Genomic DNA, 20162 nt, shown 5'->3' on the forward strand with positions numbered 1-20162 from the left:
CAGACCAGGAGCAGTAGTCATGGGAGGGGTGGGGGGGGAATGTTGATTCATTTGATGCACTCATTTTTAAAAAAAATTCACTTTGTGGTTGTTTATGGGAAACTACTGTTATCAAATCAGTTGCTGTGTCTCACTACAAAATACATAATACCAACATTTGACAGGATTTAAGTTTTTTTTGGCAAATTCCAGCTCGCATGCAAACCCTTAACATTCAGGGCCTTGGGATGCCCTCTTGGTGTGGAAGATGCTATATAAAGCAAGTTATTGTTGGCATCATATCAAATGTAAGGGTTATTATAAATGAAAAACAGACAATATAGGTAAGGGAGGAAGGGTTCAGCAAGTATGCCTCAGAAGGGGGCAGCAATTGCTAAAGGGAGAGGAACAGATCCACTGGTGCAAGGGCTATTTTATCACAGGAAGTGGCAACCTTAGGAATATAACATCAATTAATGAGGACATATTTGAAAAATCAAAGTTTGTTACCATAAGGCAATGTAACATTAATGTATTTCCTTTGGTAAAATTACTGTTTTTTATATAAAAAAAGAAAACTAAATGTTTTTTGAAGTTGGGTTCACACAGAATGCAACTTGAAGAAACAGGAACTTGACCAGGACACACATTACATTGTGGTAAACTTACTCATCGGTATAATAACAGCTGCTATTAAGGATAAGACTCCAACCATAAGGGGTCCAATGTCAGCAAGAAAAAAGTAATAATACTTGCATTCAATGTGGCATATTGTCAGGCCAAGGGGCCAAGACTGTTTGCAAAAGATTTTTCTCCAGTTCTTACAAACAAAAAGCTTTGAAATCAAGGTTGAATTTTTCATGCTTCTGCATGAGACTACATTTCAAGACAAAATGGTCTCATAGGTTAAGATAAGCTGTACTTTCAAATATGTGCTGAGGAAATGGGAGAATTAGTTCGACAGAGTTTAAAATCCCTGTTGTGAGCACTGGTTCCTGATGACAATTACAGGCCAAATACCCCCCGGTATTCAATTCAGACAACAACAATTAGATTTATATAGCGCCCTCCACGCGGGATGGCGTCTCAGAGCGCTTTACAGTAACGGATTCTGGGACAGAGCCAGGGGGAAGGGGGGAAGGTGACCAATGGTGTGGTCGAAAAGAAAGGTCTTTAGCAGAGACCTGAAAATGGGAAGGGAGTGAGGAAGGCAATTCCAGAGCCTCGGGGCATCGTGGCTGAAGGCACGGCCGCTGAGGGTGGAGCGGAGGACTCGGGGGATGAGGAGGAGGCAAGACCCGGAGGAACGAAGGCAACGGGTACTGTTTTGAGGAGAAAGGAGGTCAGAGGTGCAGAGGAGTGCAGGGACTTGAATACAAGGGTGAGGATCTTGAAATTGATCCTCTCTGGGACAGGCAGCCAGTGCAGTCTGACAAGGACTGCGGTGATCGGGGAGTGGAGTTTCGTGCGGGTGAGAATGTGGGCAGCAGAGTTTTGAATGATTTGGATTTTATGGATAATAATAATAATCCTTGCATTTGATATAGCGCTTTTCACGTCGGGAGGACGTCCCAAAGCGCTTCACAGAACACACTGTAAAGTGAATTGACTGTATATTTGTGGGCGAACGCGGCAGCCAATTGCGCACAGCAATGTCCCACAAACAGTCGTAGATTGAAAATGACCAATTTAATATTGTTTTGGGTTTTTTGGAGGGATTATTATTAGGCTCTGTGTGGAGTAAGGAAACTTGCCCAAGGTTTCGCCCGGCCTGGAATTGAACTCAGGTCTCTCGCTTGCAAAGCGAGTGCTCTAACCACTGAGCTACAGGACTCCACAATTGGCACTGATTTCCTACATGCTGGTATTTTCCTGCACATTTAAGTTGATATTAACATCTTCATATATGTTAAAAAAAATTCTGATTTAAAAAAAATAAAATTCAAAATATATTCTTTTATAAAATATCCCTTTTAATATGTCCACTTTCTTCTACCTTCCTCTGATTGAGGTCAATGAGTGAGGCAATAATATGAATATTTTTCTACATCAGAGAAAGGACCCTCACTGTGGAGGTGGATTTTCTTCCATCTATGAGGCTGAGGAATTGAACACTGCAAGTTGCTCATTCAGTCATTTGGCTTCATACAAACATAGTTCCCTAGAGTTCAAATGGATGGTAGTGGATGGGAGACCGGCGAGGAGGGCATTAGAATAGTCCAGCCAAGAGGTGACAAAGACATAGAACAGGGTTTCAGCGGCTTTTGGGGAGAGGGATTGGCGGAGACGGGCGATGTGTCGGAGGTGGAAGAAAGCAGCGCTGGTGAGAGACCGGATGTGGGGGAGGAAGGATAATTGGGAGTCGAACCTGATGCCGAGGTTGCATACGGGTTCGGAGAATTCTAGGGGGAGGTCAGGTAGGTGGAGGAAGTGAGAGCCAAAGAGTATGGCTTCCGTCTTGTCAACGTTCAGCTGAAGGAAGTTTGCGCTCATCCAGCCCCTGAGATCTGACAGGCAGGCTGACAGAACATCAGGGGACTGAAGGTCGCAAAGAGAGGTGGAAAAATAGAGTTGGGTGTCATCTGCATACATGTAGAAATGTACCCCATGTCTGCGGATGACATTCCCAAGAGGGAGCATGTAGATCAGAAAGAGGAGGGGGCCAAGGATGGATCCTTGGGGTACCCTGCAGATGACCGGGTGAGAGCGGGAGGAGAAGCCGTTTGTGCAGATGTACTGCTGGGGGTTTGTGAGGTAGGATTCAAACCAAGTGAGTGCGGTCCCACTGAGGTGGATGACAGAGGAAAGGCTGTGGAGGAGGAGGATGGCATGATCGACTGTGACAAGGAGGCAGAGGGAGCCCTGGTCACAGATAGAGAGGATGTAGTTTGTGACTTTCACAAGCTCAGTCTCTGTACTGTGGGCAGCGCGGAAACTGGACTGGAGGGATTCGAAGAGGGAGTGGGAGGAGAAGTGTGCGCAAAGTTGGTAGGAAACAACACGTTCTAGAACTTTTGAGAGGAAGGGCAGGTTAGAAATAGGGCGGTAATGGCTGGGGTTTGAGGGATCTAGGTAGGGTTTCTTCAGGAGTGGGGTGATGACAGCAGTTTTGAGGGAGGCAGGGACCAATCCGGAGGAGAGGGACTGGTTGATGATGTCAGCCAGTAATGCGCAGAGGAGGGGGGTGCTGGCTGACCAGTATGTTGATGGGGAGGGGATCGAGAAAGCAGGTGGTGGGTTTCATGGAGGTGATGGTGGGTGAGAGGGAGGAGGGAGAGATGGGGAGGAAGGAATGTGCTGAAAGATTGAATGATTCTATGATATTCATGTTTAGTGAACCAGCACAGGACTAGAACCATAGAAATTTAAAGGAGGAAGCTAGAGCTTTATGATGGAAAGGGGAACAGAAATGAGTAAGGAATGGGCGAACATTTGTGTGACATATCACCACAAGCCCAGACGGTCAGGTTGGTCCGAGTGGCCTGTTTCCGTGCTGTACATTCTTTATAATGTAATCTACACCAGAGAAGAAGGCTATTCGACCTATTATGTCTGTGCTTGCTCTTCGAAAGAACAATCCTTCCAGTCTGATTTAGTTGCCTTTCTCCATACTCCTGCAGTTAAACCTTTTTTGAAATCTACCTAGTTCTCTTTTGAAAGCTAAATATGAGTTCTACCTCAACCACTACTCCTAGCAGACATTCCATAGTCTGTCTATCTTAAATTGATGTCCTCATGTTGCTGACCAGTGGAAATAATTTCTCCCTATTATCAAAATCCCTCATAATTTTGACATGATAAGGTATCATAAGGAACCACCCTATCTTTGAATGTTAAGAGCATACTGAAAAAAATCACCTTTAAGCAAACATCAATACCAGGATTTATTTTTAGTTCACTTGTTTCCTCCTATCATCAGTGTGAAAGCTGTGTTCCTGTTTTTAACTCAAATTTTCATTTGACCACTTGTGCAGTGTTTCTTGCAAGACGCGCATCAAACATTCTTCAGTTTTGAATCAAAATTTATATCTGAGGTAAGTCTGTTTTTTTAAAACCTTACTAATTCCAACAGTAAGTATACTCTTTAAGTATTGAAGCTATGTTTCTTTTCTTGAAAGGACTATGAATTAATGTCCAACTGAACAGGCAGACGGGACCTCAGTCTAACGTCTCATCTGAAGGATGGCAGCTCCAACAGTGCAACACACTCCTAGCACTGCATTGGAGTGTCAGCTTAGACTATGTGATTCCAAACCCGATGTGGGGCCTGAACCCATAACCTTCTGACTCAGAGGCGAGAGTACCTACTCAGCCAGGATGACACATTGAAGAATCTTCCAAAATTCTGTATGATCTTTAATTTTGAGACAGGTTAAAGCAAGGTGGGATTTTTTGCCTATTAAGTCTAAATGGAGCCCAAGTTAATAGCTTGCATGAATACTGATAAACTTAAGTAGAACTTGCAGCATAGCAGTGTGACTTTGAAAGCAATTATTTTGAGAATGAACCCTGTGTTATTTTAACAAGGTATGAATCTTAGAGCTTGTGGTTTCTGATTCTCGTTGACGTAGAAAGCATCTAAATAGCAGAGACACCTCTCATTGACATGTAAACTATATTTTGCAGTGTTTTTTGATCAGCTGGGTGTGTGATACATTTGGAAACTCATCACTGCTTAACAGTGTCAAAACCATACTGAGAGTTGCGCATATGTATATAACCTAGATATAGCAATTACTCTGTATCTAGATGGGATTGCACACTCTCTGAACACAGAAGGGTGCACTCTGTTCCCAAAATTCCAGAGAGTATTAGGCACAGCTCTTTGATCGCCAAGGCTTGGGATCAAGTGTTTTGGGGTACCGTTGGAGTTTAACCAACTAAAACCACATAGCTTGCCATTAAGAGCACTGGCTGTCAAGCTTTCTTGCTGCTTTTCTTGCTAGGATCACACTACCAGTTAGGGCTTTGGCTTGCAAGGTTGACAGATGGGTTGCTGGGTGGGTTGAATCTTTGCACCAAATGACCAGTCTGTCCTTCCAAATACTGCTGATGAGCCAGGCTGGCTGGAAAGTCATCATCAGTGCCCTGGAATACAGTGGACCAGCTTGGCTCAGGAGCCAGGCTACTAAGATTACAGAGGGATGACTTGATTCTGATATTCCGTTGCCAAGAATGTCACCCGGGTGCTAGCTGGGATCCAAGCAGACCCCGCTTGCCTTCACACCCACTCCCTCTTTTCTAGGAGGATAGTTACTGGATGATCTTTTGACATCCAACAAGTGCAGGTTTGTGCCCTCAGTAGATGGATAGAAAGTATCAGGAACTCCCTGAGAGCTTATTGGTAAGCAGCAGAGGTCAGATGAAATATATGATAGCTTTGCATTGCCACAATCCTGCCCACAGCTGACACACACCCCTCAGAATTGAGCAAAGAATCCACCAGTTGGGCGCTTCAGCAACAGTTGCTTATCTGTATGCAAAAATGTGGTTACCAAGCTCAGGAGCATTTACTAAATGTTTTGCAAAACAAAACAAGCCTAAAGAATTTCCTCCTGCTAGCAGAACAGTCTAATATTTTGTTTTCAATTATTGTTTTCTTGCAGCAAAATGGACAATTCAACAAAGAATGATACTGAAAAAACACTGGTAACAACTATGGGCGATGATTCAAATTCCAATGGAACAAGTTGTGATTCGATTCAAGTTGGTTCTGAAGTAGTTTTAATAACACTCTACAGCATTGTGTTACTGGGAGGTACTGTGGGAGCCATCATCATGACGTGGAAAATGAAAAGTGTCCAAAAATCTGTAACGTCCACCGCCATGGTCAACCTCATATTTATACACACGCTTTTTCTCTTAACTATACCATTCCGCATCTCCTATTATGCCCTTCATGAATGGAAGTTTGGCCCAATGTTTTGTAAACTGTCGAGTTCAATGATCCACGCTCACATGTACCTGGCCTTTGTGTTCTACGTGATCATCGTGGTGATCAGAATGATCAGCTTCTTTAAACAAAAGGAAACAGTGCAGTTTTACCAGCCATGGCATGCCAGTGCTGGCAGCCTGGTTATATGGTTTCTGGTGCTCTTGGGTGTTTTGCCACCATTTCTATTGCTTTATGGTAAAACCTTTGATTATAAAGCAGAAAAGTGCTTCGAGTTCCAAGCTGAAATGGCTGACCCACTAGTGAAGGTTGTGAATTATTTTGTCGTGATCTCTGTATTAATGATTATCGTTGCTTTACTCACCATCCAAGTGGGTATCATAATAAAACTCCTGGCCCAGCATGCAGTCCGTCAACAACAGCAATTTGGAGCGCAGATGAAGACTATTATTTTTATGCTAGTTATGATTGTGTGTTTCACTCCGTATCTCATGTTCAGACTGTATTATATAAACAAAGCTGCAAATGAGAAATGCTTGCATATCGTCAACGAATGCTTTTTAGCTCTGACTGCAATGAGTTGTTTTGATGTGCTTACTTTTCTGATACCTGCTCATTGAAAACTTACAATGGCCACTTCGGATTTGGCTAAATGTCATCAATTCACACACAATGAGCTGATGACATGTAGAAAAATAGTGCTGTAAATATTGACGGATACTTCTTTGCTTTCCCTCATACCTCCCTACCTATCCAATCTGCTTACCCCCCACAAGTCACCACCTGCTGCCTCCACTCGGCTGGCTCCATCCTCCTAATTTTCCCTCATGCCGTCCGCTCCATCATCATTGGTCGTGCCTTCAGCCACTACGACCTGAAACTCTGGAATTCTCTCCCTCCCCACCTTCAAATCCCGACTAAAGACTTTTCTTTTTGATTGTGCTTACAGTCATCTCCCTCTTCCCTTGGCTTGTTGTCAGATTCCGCCACTGTGCAGCAATCCAGGACTCTACCCCATGTGAAGGCCTCTATATAAATGCAAGTTGTTGTTGTTGCTTAAGGGGTGGGAAATTAGGGCATGTGAACTGGTGCTTAAATCTGGGGCCAGAACACCAGAGGGAAAGGTTCAATAGAAGGTTCATGTCCGAAACATTAACCTGTCTTTATCTTTTAGATGATAACCATTTAAATCAACCTGCAGTGCATTTTAAGCATTTTCAGCTTTACATTAAATTGTATGGCATAAGCTAGTATTTGCCATCTTGCCACTTATTTTTGTATAATGTAGTCTAAATGCAAATTATCTAATGGGGGTCTATGATATGGAATCCCAGTCATACAAATGGGGATTCCTTCTGGTCACCCTGCCCCATCGGAAATCTGCTCTTAGGAGATCCACTTCTGCAGGATGATTAGCAGGATGTGAATCAGGATCCTTTGGGGGGATTCTTCCCACTCAGTGACTATTAATCTGCAAGCTGAAGCCTCAAAAACTATTGGACAGAGAGGGTTGGGTTTGATCCTTGCTGGACAAGCAACAGGAATCTTGCCAGTGTTTCTAATGGCCACCTGCACAATTTTAGCTGCTTGAATTCCAACAATACCCCAAATACCCCTTAACCTTGGCCTCTAGCCAACCTGTAATAAACTCTCTCAGATTAGGTAAACAGGATGCATCTGCATTTCTCCCTGGAGTGAGTGCACACTGCATATCAGTTAAATAGAAATTATTGTACATATATAGAACTCTCAGCCGTTTTGATATTCTTAGCATAGTAATGGGTTTTCCCAGTGTATCAGACACCCCGCTGATCAAAAAAAGTAACAAGGTTCCTTATTTTTAAAAAATTATTTAAAGCCTTGCATTTTAGAGTCCATACTTTATTGGATCTAAGATGATACAGGCTAAAATAAATCACTGAAGTGGTTCACCGAAGGTTCTCGGAAAGTTTTGTGCTCAGTGTGATTCACTAAGTAATATAGCAGCAAGAAGAGAAAGAAAAGGGTAGAAAGCCAACGGGGGTAGTGCTGTTCAGGTACCATCAATTCAGAAGTGCTCTTTCCCACCAGGCTTTCTAAACTAGAAGAAAACCATTAAAGCCAGAGAAACCAGTAGTTAGTCCTTTATGTGTGCATTTGAGCAGAAACTGGATGAATTGCCCCATATCCCTACTCCACTGTGAGCACCATGTCGCAGCTCTCCTTGTTGCTCAGAAGTTGCTAGTATTGCACCAGATTAGACCACAGTGACAAAGAACAAACATGAGTTAAGCAAATGTTAAAATATGCATTAAGTTAAGACTGAATGTAAAAAAATTCCACAGTTCTGTACAAAATTAAATTGTAAAACAAAATGGTTTTACAGCCTAATTTTATCATTGTTAGCTGTTTATTTTTTTGCAAGTTTTCTTGAAATTGACAGTGGGAACTAAGTTTTGATATTTGCAAGCTAGATACAATGGGACAATTAGGACTTCTGATTTGCAAATATCGAATTGCAAATCCAAAAAGTCAGCGAAGTTCAAATAAAACCCAATAAAACTGTTTTTGAATGCTGCCTGCTTTTTATAGAATCATAGAATTATACAGCACAGAAGGATGCCATTCTGCCTATCGTGTCTGTGCATGGTGTCTTTTGGGAATTTACTGTTTCGCCATCTCAAAATTTGGAATTCACAAACCATAAATTGCAATTAGAGTTTGGAAATATAGCAAGATCGGCCCCGATATTAACCTTTCTGCAATCCTCCTTAAGCCTGCAACTCTTAAGACTGCAACTCTGTAGCTGATGAATGTGTGAACTGTGGTGCAAAGACAAGAAACTCACATACCAATGGCAGGCATATCATTCTCTGTGACACTGGGGCCATGAGGAAACTCTAAATGCCACAACTTAACTAGTCATCAGGAACAAGTTGATTACTGATAGGAAAAGCTAGAAAAAGAGTAGGTAGTTTTTGCACTAGTGAAAATAGTCAAAATGTTATTTGGACATCACTTGCTATTTTGTACAGCATACACTCATTTAAATACTGCTAAGGAAACTGCCTGTTTTGCCTGTTCAGTCCCAAACTATAATCATGCTGACATGTGCAACAAGCTGTTTGCTTTTCTGGCTAGCTTACTTCCAGAGTTACTGTGAAATGTATTTTAAAAAGTGCAGCTTTTTAGAATGCGGTAGGAACTGTCAGCAAGTGCCAACACATTCAATGTGCCTTTCCTGTTTTTAACATTGGTCATTTTTTAGGTTGAAGCTGACGTATTGCACAGGAAACGGGGGAGGGGAAGAGTAACAACTCCCCATGAAAAGGGAAGAATTAACAGTTTTAAAACAGTAAAAATAACTAATTTGCATGTTGTTAATACCATATATATTTAATTATAATCTCCATTGGAATTAAGAATACATTGGTTTTACATCTATATCAATGGCTATTATTCTTTCAATTTTTTTGAAGTTCTTGATTAAACCGTGATGTATTCATTTCCATTTGTGTGTGGATTTTTTTTATTTGAAATCCCTTTAAAATGTAGATCTTCATCTTATTGGATCACTTTGTATAACAGTAAATCACTTTAGAACTCAACAATGCTTGTATAATGCACTTGTACAATAGTGCATTGTAATGATAGTTGTCTGTAAATCTCAGAATTTCTATAAAGTGTATGTATATTAATCCTTGCATTTGATATAGTGCCTTATCGCGTCTTCGAGACGTATCAAAGATTGAGTGACCAAATGATTAGTATTTTTTTTAAGGGATTATTACCCCCGATCAGCCAATCGACGAACAACTGGGTTCCTACTTACTGCTAGGTAAACAGAGGCTTTGGAGTAAGGAAACTTGCCTAAGGTTTTACCGTGCCCAGGAATCAAAACCAGATCCTCTCGCTTGCAAGGCAAGTGCTACAGGACTCCACACTGTTACTATCACAGGCAATCATTTTATGCACTTTATAATAGGAAATACCAATATAAATAAATATAAAATTGATCACTCACTCAAAGTGATCAATTAGTGTGACCATCAGCACGAGTTAGAACCCACCAACTAGACGTTTTACTCAACCTATATAGTGCTCTGGGCAGGCAATACCTAGAATAGTCGGGACTTGAACTTACATAATTTAAGATGACACTCCAATGCATTGCTGTCATTCGGATGAGACGTTAAACCGAGGTCACGTCTGCCGGTTCAGGTGGAAGTTATGGATCTCAAAAAGAGAAAGGAGTTTCTCCCAGTGCCCTGGTCAACAATTCCCAAATAAAATTGATCACTCACTCAATGACTGTTTGTGAGATATTTCTGTGTGCAATTGTGCTGCTGCATTTGCCTACAAATACACAGTCATTCCATTTCACAGTAATTTCTATGAAGAACTTTGAAACATCCTTCTGACGTGAGAAGGTGCTATACCAAATGCAAGGATGCTGATAATGATTACTATTATTATTTTATACACTGCTGGTTCACATAACATAAGGACAGTACAGAGGAGAGCAAGAATGCAAGAATGATCCCCAATGTTAAAGGACTGAGAACATAAGAACATAAGAATTAGGAGCAGGAGTAGGCCATTCGGCCCCTCGAGACTGCCCCGCCATTCAATAAGATCATGGCTGATCTATTCTAACTCTACCTACCCGCTTATCCCCCTACCCCTTAATCTACAATACATGAGCCATGACAAGCTGGGCCTCCTCAGTTTTGAAAAGAAAAAGCGCAGAGAGGACATTATAGAAATAATAATATAATAGATAAATAATAATAGAAAAAGTAAAAGTGAAACTAGAAATAAAAATGGAATTGAGAAAGTAAACCCATTACAATATTTCAGATGCACCAATGCAGCAGAACAAGAGGGTAAAGGTTTAGAGTTGCAGAGAGCAATATCAGGATGTATACCAAGTATTTCTTTACCTAGATGATAACTAACAACTGGAAAGGTTACTAGGAAGGGCGGTTGAGGCCAGGACATAGATTTCAAGTACTTATAATTGTACATTGTCACAATTGCTATAATTAGCAGCACACAGAAAATCTCAACCGAAATTCAAAGTAATAATAATTCTTGCATTTGATACCAATTTTATTTGGAAATTCTTTTGTCCAGGAGATTGGAAGAAATTATTTTCTCTTTTCCAATAGTGCCAATGGGATCTTTAACGTCCACCTGAACCTTAATTTGAATAACATCTTATCTGAAGGATGGTACTTCTCTACACTGTGTGAAGGGCGCTCTATAATGCAAGCTGTTATTATTGGCACCACCTAACAATTCTGCACTCCTCCATCAGTGGAGGGGTGGTAGCCTAGTCCATGAGCTCAAAGTCCCAACACGGAGCTTGAATCGCAACTCTCAACCTGACGTAGTGGCAAGCATGCTACCAACCTGAGTTAACTTGATACCTTTGATTGTGGGATATTGTACAGGTATTAATAGTCCTTATATTTGATATAACATCTTTGAAATAAGGAGGATGTCTCAAAGATCTTAACAGGATTTACTGTAAAGTGTTTAGTGTAAAGTGTTGTAGGCCAAAACTGAAGCCAATTTGCACACAGCAATATCCGACAAACAGCAATAACATGAATTACCTATTTTATTTGAGGGTTGTTGGTCAGGCGATAAAACGCACTTCCCTTATAATTTATACCTTAAGTTAAAGTAACTTGGCAAGTTAGCCGCTATTACTTCACATGCATCAGGAAAGTCCCTTTACGTATAATACTAGAAATGAGCAAAGAAGTTGTGGTGGTGGTTTGTAAAGTAGTTCTGTTCTCACAGGAATCCTGAAATGGTGTGCAAGTTAACATTAAAATAATCATCTTTGAACTTTTCCCTGCAGCTCACTGCTTGTCTGAGCGAAACTGAGGCAATAAGTTTAAAACCAGATGATCCACCATGTTTTTTTTACTTCTTCAGTACAGAAAGCTAAAAGGAGACCGAGTTGACAACTTACAAAAAATTTTGAGGACATAATTGTTTCCTCAGCAGGAAGCTGTCTGCTTAGCTGTCTACTTACATGATAAGTGTTTGGGGGTGGGCAGTAGATGGTGATACTGGTTTCAATCGTTGTGCTGTTCGAACTCCCTCACCTGGACGACAATGTCTGTACTGTTCTAAGCTGAGGAGTTCTACTAATAATGTCACCTTACAGAGCACCAAAGGTTGTGAGAAAATCATAGCACCAAAAAACGACTTGAAGATTACCTAATGATCTTTCGTCAGGACACTGAAATCATATAGTCAAAGCCCTCGGACTAATGCACAACTCAAATTTATATAATTTTCACTTATTAAAACTGCACATTAAAAGTCCTCAGCTATAAAGTTTTACTCCCAAGAACATTTTTAACCGGCACTGATGTGCTTCATTTTGTACTGTCACGCTCAAGGAAGTAAGCCAAAAATAGCCTGGTGCCCGAAGGATTTCATGATTAGTCTTGTATATAATTTATTGATAAAAGTGTATTATTGTTTTAAATTTGTAAAAAAATTTACATTGCCTATTTAAAGTTTGCATTGTAACTAAAATATAGTGGAATTAAGTAATACAGTTATACAATTTAAAACAGGATTTCTATATGATTCCTACAGGTTATGTTTCTAGAACGGAAACACAAAAATATTGTTTATCTGTCCAGTCTCAAATACGACATCTGGCCCTCAGCAGCTAAAAGGTTGGACCACCCTGCTGTATATCCTGTGAAGCGCTTTGGGATGTTCTCCTGACAAGAAAGGTGCTATAAGAAATGGAAGGATTATTACTATGAAGTTGAAGATTTCATGGCACTGTTCAAAAAGAAAAGCTTTTCCCAGTGTCCTGGCCAACAATCCTCTAAATAAAATAAATTGTTTGCCCACAAAATACACACAAACACAATACTTTTCAGTAACAACAACAAGAACTTGGATTTATATAGCGCCCTCCACGCCGGACGGCATCTCAGAGCTCTTAAAGGACATCTTGGGGGATTGATGGCTTGGACACTGTGAAACATGAAGTGAGAAAACATAAATCAAATAGCTTTCTTCATCCGAACCTCTGTGGTAATTTTTTTTCTAATGAATGTGTCAATATGGTAATTCTGATGTGATCCAAAAGCAAACGTATTGTCACAATTTCCTCTTGCAAAATTAGGAAGTACTGATCTAGTGCCTAGAGAATGTTTTAGTGTACTCAAAACAAAATCAGAAGTTCAGATTACTTCCATCCTTTACAGTACAAATGGTAAGACGCTGGACCATTCTTCTGCTTTCATACATTTAGAATCTACAATAAAGATTGATATTGCTTTGAACACAGTAATCTTTTTTAAAAAGAAAGATAACATGGAACACATCACTGCTGCTTGGAGATGACTGCAGGTTAGTTGTATTTTATTTCTTGGTTATCAGTTGCTCTGTGGTTAATCATTCTGATTCCAAGATTCAGAGTTCAGTTTTGTTACCTCCTGCACACATATAGTATGTAACCTCTTTCTTTTTGATGACTGAGCTCAGGTATGCTTTGAATTTGTTGTTTGCTTTTAGCTTTATAGAATTGCCAGTTTCCAGGGTGTGTGATTCATCCTGGAGCCCCCAGCTCTCTCCCCTTCCCTTACTTATTTAACGACCCGTGTCCAGACCTTCCTCTTAGATCATGCCTTCAGTCATCTTCCCACCCCCACCCTCTGTGCTCTCCACCTTCCTGATCCCAGTACCCAGCTCAGGTGCAAATCCTTCACTGTACAGAAATGCAAAAGGGAAAATCAATATGGCAATTGGAACCTAACTCCAGAAATACACTGAGTGACATTCCCTCATTCGAGACATATATTTCTTAATTTGAAGCAAAATAATAGTTCAAATTAGCTCATCATCAATCTACAATATGTTTTACATCTTTGAAATGTACTGGAGTTTGACAATTACCTTATTTAAAAACTATTCTTTTCCTGAAGGTTTGGCAGACATTAACCATATCAGCTTATTTTCAATCTACAGTATATACAGAATCTGCAATTTATTTCACTTTTTTGAAAGTTAGTAACTCTTTACAGATCTCTTAATTAAGAAATTTCTTTTAAAAACGCTGCAAAAAAAAAGCTCACTTGGTAACACACTCATCTCTTAATTAGAAGGTTGTGGATTCAGGCCAAATGTCAGACTTTAAATTCACTTTCTAGGTTGACACTCCAGAGTAGGACTGTCTGAGCTGTAGAGATATGATGCCGTTCTTTGGACGAGATTTTAAACTACAGTCCCGTTTGCCTGTTCAGGTTAAATATCCCATGGCACTTCTGGAAAACAGAAGTGAGTTTCTCCCAGTGTCCTAGTCAACATTTGCCCCATATAATATTAGTCATTAAATGTTTCTTCGAAATGTTCTGGACCTTGACAATGACCTTTTTAATACTATTCCTTTCCTGAAGGTTTTGTGGCAGTTCGTGACCATTTCAACAATGAATAATACCAAAGCACCTTTCAGCAGTAATTGCACTTCCAATGGATCAGTTACTCAATGGAACACAACCTGTGATCTGAATGGAACTGGTTACAGACCAGCATTAATAACATTCTACAGCATCGTGTTAGTAGGAGGTACTATAGGAGCCATCGTCATAACATGGAAAATAAAAAATTACCGAAAATCTGTGACGTCCACTGCCATGGTCAACCTCATATTTATACACGTGATTTTTCTCGTAACTGTGCCATTCCGCATCTCCTATTATGGCCTTGGTGAATGGAAGTTTGGCTTAATCTTTTGTAAACTGGTGGATGCAACGATCCACGCTCATATGTACCTGTCCTTTGTGTTCTACGTGATCATTGTGGTGATCAGAATGATCAGCTTTTTTAACGAAAAGAAAACAGTGCAGTTTTACCAGCCATGGCACGCCAGTGCAGTTAGCCTGGTTATATGGTTCCTGGTGCTCATGGGCGTTTTCTCATCATTTCAATCAAATTACGATAATTCAACACAAAATAATACAACAAGGTGCTTTCTGGTGCACAATAACCCTTACAAAGCACATAACAAGATCCAAAATTATCTTTGTGTTATTGTGGTGTTAGGAGTATTTGGTGTTTTACTTGTCATCCAGACGGGTGTGCTGATAAAATTGACAATCCAACATCAAGGTACTCTACGTAAACAACATCAGTTTGGAGCTCAGATGAAGACATTGTTCTTTGTGCTGATTATGATATGGTTTGTTCCATTTCTTGGATTCAGGATACTTTACATAAACCAAATTAAATGTTGTTCATCAGTTTTACATGTCATAAATGAAGTCTTTCTAGCATTGAGTGCATTGTGCTGTTTTGATGCACTTGTACTCCTTGTGGCTTCTCATTGAAAACTTACAATAGAATTTCAATCACCAGCAAGTGCCATTTCTTAATGTAGCATTGATGAACTGATAACTAGAAAAATAACAGTCCTGTGAAGTGGAATATTGGTTTCAGTAAAGGCTGTGAATGTTGATAATAATGATAATTATAATAATCCTTGCATTTGATATAGTGCTTTTCATGTCTTCTAGACGTCTCAAAGTGCTTCACAGAATATACTGTAAAGTGAATTGACGATATATTTGTGGGCAAAACATGGCAGCCAATTGCGCACAGCAGTGTCCCACAAACAGTCATGGATTGAAGTGACCAATTTATTATTGGGTTTTTTTCTCGAGGGATTATTATCAGGTGTGTGGAGTAAGGAAACTTGCCCAAGGACCCCCCACCCCCCCCATGGACACTTTATCACCTCAAGGCTGGACTATGGGAACTCTCTCCTCGCCGGCCTTCCCGGCACCTCCCTCCACAAGCTGCAGGTCATTCAGAACTCTGCAGCTCGTGTACTGTCCCGCACCAGGACCACATCACTCCCACCCTCGTTCGCCTCCACTGGCTCCCCATCCCCCAGAGGATCGAATTCAAGATCCTCACCCTCACCTACAAGGCCATTCACGGCCTCGCTCCCTCCTACCTACTATCCCCCTACCTACCCGCCCGTACCCTCCGTTCCTCTGGCTCCGGTCTGCTCCACATCCCCCGCCCCAACCGCCCTAGTAGTGGTGGCCGGGCCTTCAGCCTCTCAGCCCCTAGGCTCTGGAACTCTATCCCCCAGTGCCTTCGCCGCCTCCTCCCTTTCCTCCTTCAAGGCCGATCTCAAGACCTTTCTCTTTGACCGTGCCTTCAGCTCCCCTCTCGACTCTCTACCCCCTCCTCGCCCCCTCCCTTCCCTCCCCTCACCCTGACCATTTCCCCCCTGCTCCGGTCCTGACCCAACTGTACAGCGCCTTGGGACGTCCTCCCGACGTGAAAGGCGCTCAATAAATGGAATCTTGTTGTTGTTGATGTTTTACTTGGAGCGATGGACAATACTAGTCAATCAAAACTAGGGCATAAGGTTTCTCCCACTAGTTTAATCCATTTTCATACAAGTGGACACCAAACTGGTATGGCGTGTTTTTTCATTGGTTTGCTTTAAAGTAAAAGCTTGTAATACTTGTCGTGTCACTGGTGAATAGCTTAGTGCACACCCTCAATATATAGTCAATCTGTGTGGGCAATGACTGTTCCATAGTGGGACGAAGGAGACAGAGAGATAGTTCATTCGCTAGTTTATTCAAAATAAAGGTTTTGAATTGAATTGATGCGTAAATGTGCCTTCATTAGATGTTACACCATCCCCTCCTTCTACCATGGTCCCTACCACTCATCTCTCCCTGCACTTCAATGCACCAATTACTCCCACCTCTCCTCTCCACACAATTGCTAGTCTCCCAACTCCCACTCCTCTCAACCCTGCTGGCCGACACAGTCAACCAGTTGCTCTCCTCAGGTTCTGTTCTAATCCCCCTTAAAACCAGGGTCATCACTCCCCTCCTCAAAATAAGCACCCTTGACCCCGACAACCTTACAAATTACCGACCCATTTCCAACCTGCCCTTCCTTGCCAAATCTCTGGAATGAATTGTCGCTAACCAGCTTTGTTCTCACCTCTCCCTCCACTCCCTCCTCGAGCCCCTCCAGTCTTGTTTTCGCCCTGTCCATGGGGATGGCACTTGTGAAGGTCACAAACAACATCCTCTCTCTCTGTGACCAGGGACCCCTCTGCCTCCTCATCCTCCTGGACTTTTCCACCAGGTTTGACACCGCCTCTCCTCCCTCATCCATCTCAGTGGGACTGCACTAGCCTAGTTCAAGTCCTACCTAACAAACTGTCTTCAGTTTGTCTTTTCAAACTGTTTCTTCTCCCACCTCCACCCGGTCACCTGTGGTATACCCCAGAGCTCCATTCCCCTCCTCTTCCTCATCCATATGCTCCCTCTTGGTGATGTCATCTGCAGATATGGGGTAAACTTCCACATGTATGTGGATGACACACAAATCTATTAGTCCTCCTCCAGTTGTGACTCCAGGTCCGCCGATGGTCTCTCAGCTTGTCTGGCAGACATCAGGGCCTGGATGAGCAAAAACTTCCTACGACTAAATGTTGACAAGATGGAAGCCATATTCATTGGCTCATGTCAACATATTCTATCCTGCAGCCCTGACCTCCTCAACCTCCCCGGCCTATCCTTCAGAATTATTGAACCAGTGCGCAACCTAGGCATCAGGTTTGATCCACAGTTGGTTCCTGACCAGGACCACCTCCCTCCACCTCTGCCACATTGCCTGCCTCCGACCGTACCTTACTGCAGGTGCAGTCGAAACACTCCAAGCGTTTGTCACCTCCTGACTCAATTTCTCAAATGCCCTCTTTGACGGTCTTCTCAGCTCCACCATGCACAGGATCCAGCTGATCCAAAACTCCACATACTCACCCTTACTAAACTCCATACCCCCATTACACCAATTCTAGCCAGGCTCCACTGGCTCCCTATTGCCGAATGGATTGATTTCAAGATCCTCACTCTTGTTTTCAAGCCCCTTCATGCCCTGGCACCTCCTTACTTCTCCAACCTGCTTACTCCCCAACCCACTACCTCTGTTTGATTGGCTCTGGTCTTTTGCATGTCTCTCGTGCCCTCCATTCTATCAGTGGTGGCCGCGCATTCAGCTACTAGGCCCGAAACTCTGGAACACTCTTCCTGTATCTCTCCGCCTTGACCCTTCCTTCCCCATCTTCAGGTCATGCCTGAAGACCATTCTATTGTATCACCACCTCCCTCCGGCTGGCTCAACGTCGTGGTCTGCCACTGTCAAGTGCCCTGTGTGAGGGGCACTTATATAAATGCAAGTCTCAAGATTTTTTTAAGCCAAATACATATTCATTGAGAATATATACATTGTCACAATTATCCCCATTTCTATGCAACAAACACGGAAAATACATCACACAATATATACACATGGAACCCCCAAAATCTTCTCTGGCTGGGATTTTCACAGATGTCCCCAGATACCATTTGCAAATGTAATGTTCATCAAGTCAGATCTATGGGGTTGGGTATCTGGCTTTTGACTACTGGTTATTTGCCCAATTATCAAATATCAACATGTCACAATTCTTCTCCAAGCAGTTTGAAGTTCAAACACCAAAACAAGTAATTAGGAAACAGTAGTATGAAGCATCGAATGGAGTGGACAGCTCACAGGATTATCAACGCTTACAAACATACTCATTCAGACAGAAGGCTCACCCTGTGGAGATGGCTACCAGGCAGTATTTTTTTTTGTCTCAGTGTCTGACACACTTGTCACCAATTCAAACTATTGAGAATTCCACTTAAGCAATAGAAAATAGTCTTTTGTCTGAAATGGAGTGTGCACTCACCCCACAAAGAGATGCGCCCTGCTCACCTATTTCAAAAAATTATTAAGCGAGAGTTGGCAAAAGCTAAGTTTGAGAAGCCATGATTCACTGCTTCTACTTGAAGTGGTCAGTGCATCAGTGACTAGAAGATGTAAATTTGAGGTATTTAGGAAATTAGCAAATAGGGAAGTTGAGATTTTTTCTTGCACAGAATTAGGATATGGAATGCCATCCCGAGACCAGTAGTTGAGGCAGAATCCCTATTAGCCTTCAAAAAAGAGCAGATAAATAGCTAAAAAAGAGTAAACTGCAGGGGTATGGGGAAATAACAGGTAAATGGGACTGAAAGGATTGCTCTTCAAAGAGCCAGTACAGACACAATGGGCTTCTGTGCTGTACATTTCTATGATTCTATGATTCCTCAGTACTCTGGAATATAAAAACATTACATATCCCCCTATCTGCCTTTGTGCATTGCACCCATTAACATTATTTAGCATGTGAAAAGTATAGAGATATTCAAGAGTATGTTAGACCTTCACATGAGGGAGAAAAAATGTAAGGGTATGGGAGGGAGTAAGGTATGGATGAAGACTCATGTGGAATACAAATACTCGCACGGACTGGTTGGGCCACGTGTCCTGTTTTGATTCATCTGAGCTGTTTTGAGCTGTTTTGGCATGAAACTCCGCTGAAGTACTGCATTCCACAATCGAAACCTAGAATGGTAGTGGCAAAAATTTGGGCCCAACCATTATGATGTTGGGAAGAGATTCACACTAGCAGCCAGTTTTTAGCCATTGTTTTATAACAGATTCGATTAAACATCCCATACACATTTGGAACCCATTCTTAAATATTGTATTTTTCTCCCTTTTACTAAAAATAAAAAGGTCTCTTCAGAGGTGAGCTGGCTCCAAAAATGATGTGTTTGGCAAAGGAATGTCCGAGTTGAGTCGACCTTCTGTGGTGGTCTCGGTAGTGCGGTTTCTGAGTCAGGCAAGTCTGCGGTACTCCAGGGCACTGCTGATGGGGGCAGGGACTCTTTCCACCCAGCTCCTGTTAACTCCATGAGCCAAAGCCTTAATGGGTAGAATAGGCCTAGCTGGACCAGCTGATGTAAGTTTGCCAAACAGTGTTCTTAATGGCCTGCTATACGGTTTCAGTTACTAAACGAGTGTCTTTCCTCAGCTTTCCATTTCTTTGCCCCACTGAAGTCCAGGACTATCTCCAGACCAATCCACTCCCCCTGGAATAACAGACACCTCCACTCCCTTAAATCCAAAATCCAGATGCTTGAGCGCAGATTGCACAAACTGACCTCACGGTTTACCCCCAAATATGGCTCGAACAGCTTAGTACCTACCACCCTCCCCCTCTCACAGACCAAAATTGCTTCCTATTCCCAGGCCATTCCAGAAGCTAAAATAACCCCAAAGTGCTATTCTCCATCACCCACTACTTCCTCCACATACTCCCTCAAGCATCCTCGATCTTCACATCTAAAGCCTAGTGTGAAGAGGTCCTGGACTTCTT

The 20162-nt window shown here is 41.9% G+C and overlaps 2 protein-coding genes across 2 annotated transcripts; both read left to right on the forward strand.

Moving 5' to 3' along the window:
• The first annotated feature begins 3945 nt into the window (after window positions 1-3945).
• Window positions 3946-6769, forward strand: LOC103183403 (probable G-protein coupled receptor 141). Its single transcript, XM_007900869.1, has 2 exons — window positions 3946-4013; window positions 5586-6769. The coding sequence occupies exon 2, from the start codon at window positions 5590-5592 to the stop codon at window positions 6490-6492; it is 903 nt and encodes a 300-aa protein (XP_007899060.1). The 5' UTR covers window positions 3946-4013; window positions 5586-5589; the 3' UTR covers window positions 6493-6769.
• A 7553-nt stretch (window positions 6770-14322) lies between these two features.
• Window positions 14323-15222, forward strand: LOC103183430 (probable G-protein coupled receptor 141). The gene has a single exon (XM_007900900.2). The coding sequence runs from the start codon at window positions 14323-14325 to the stop codon at window positions 15220-15222; it is 900 nt and encodes a 299-aa protein (XP_007899091.2).
• The last annotated feature ends 4940 nt before the right edge of the window (window positions 15223-20162 follow it).

This window comes from Callorhinchus milii, unplaced genomic scaffold, assembly GCF_018977255.1.
Source record: "Callorhinchus milii isolate IMCB2004 unplaced genomic scaffold, IMCB_Cmil_1.0 Scaffold2, whole genome shotgun sequence".
Classification (NCBI taxonomy): Eukaryota; Metazoa; Chordata; class Chondrichthyes; order Chimaeriformes; family Callorhinchidae; genus Callorhinchus; species Callorhinchus milii.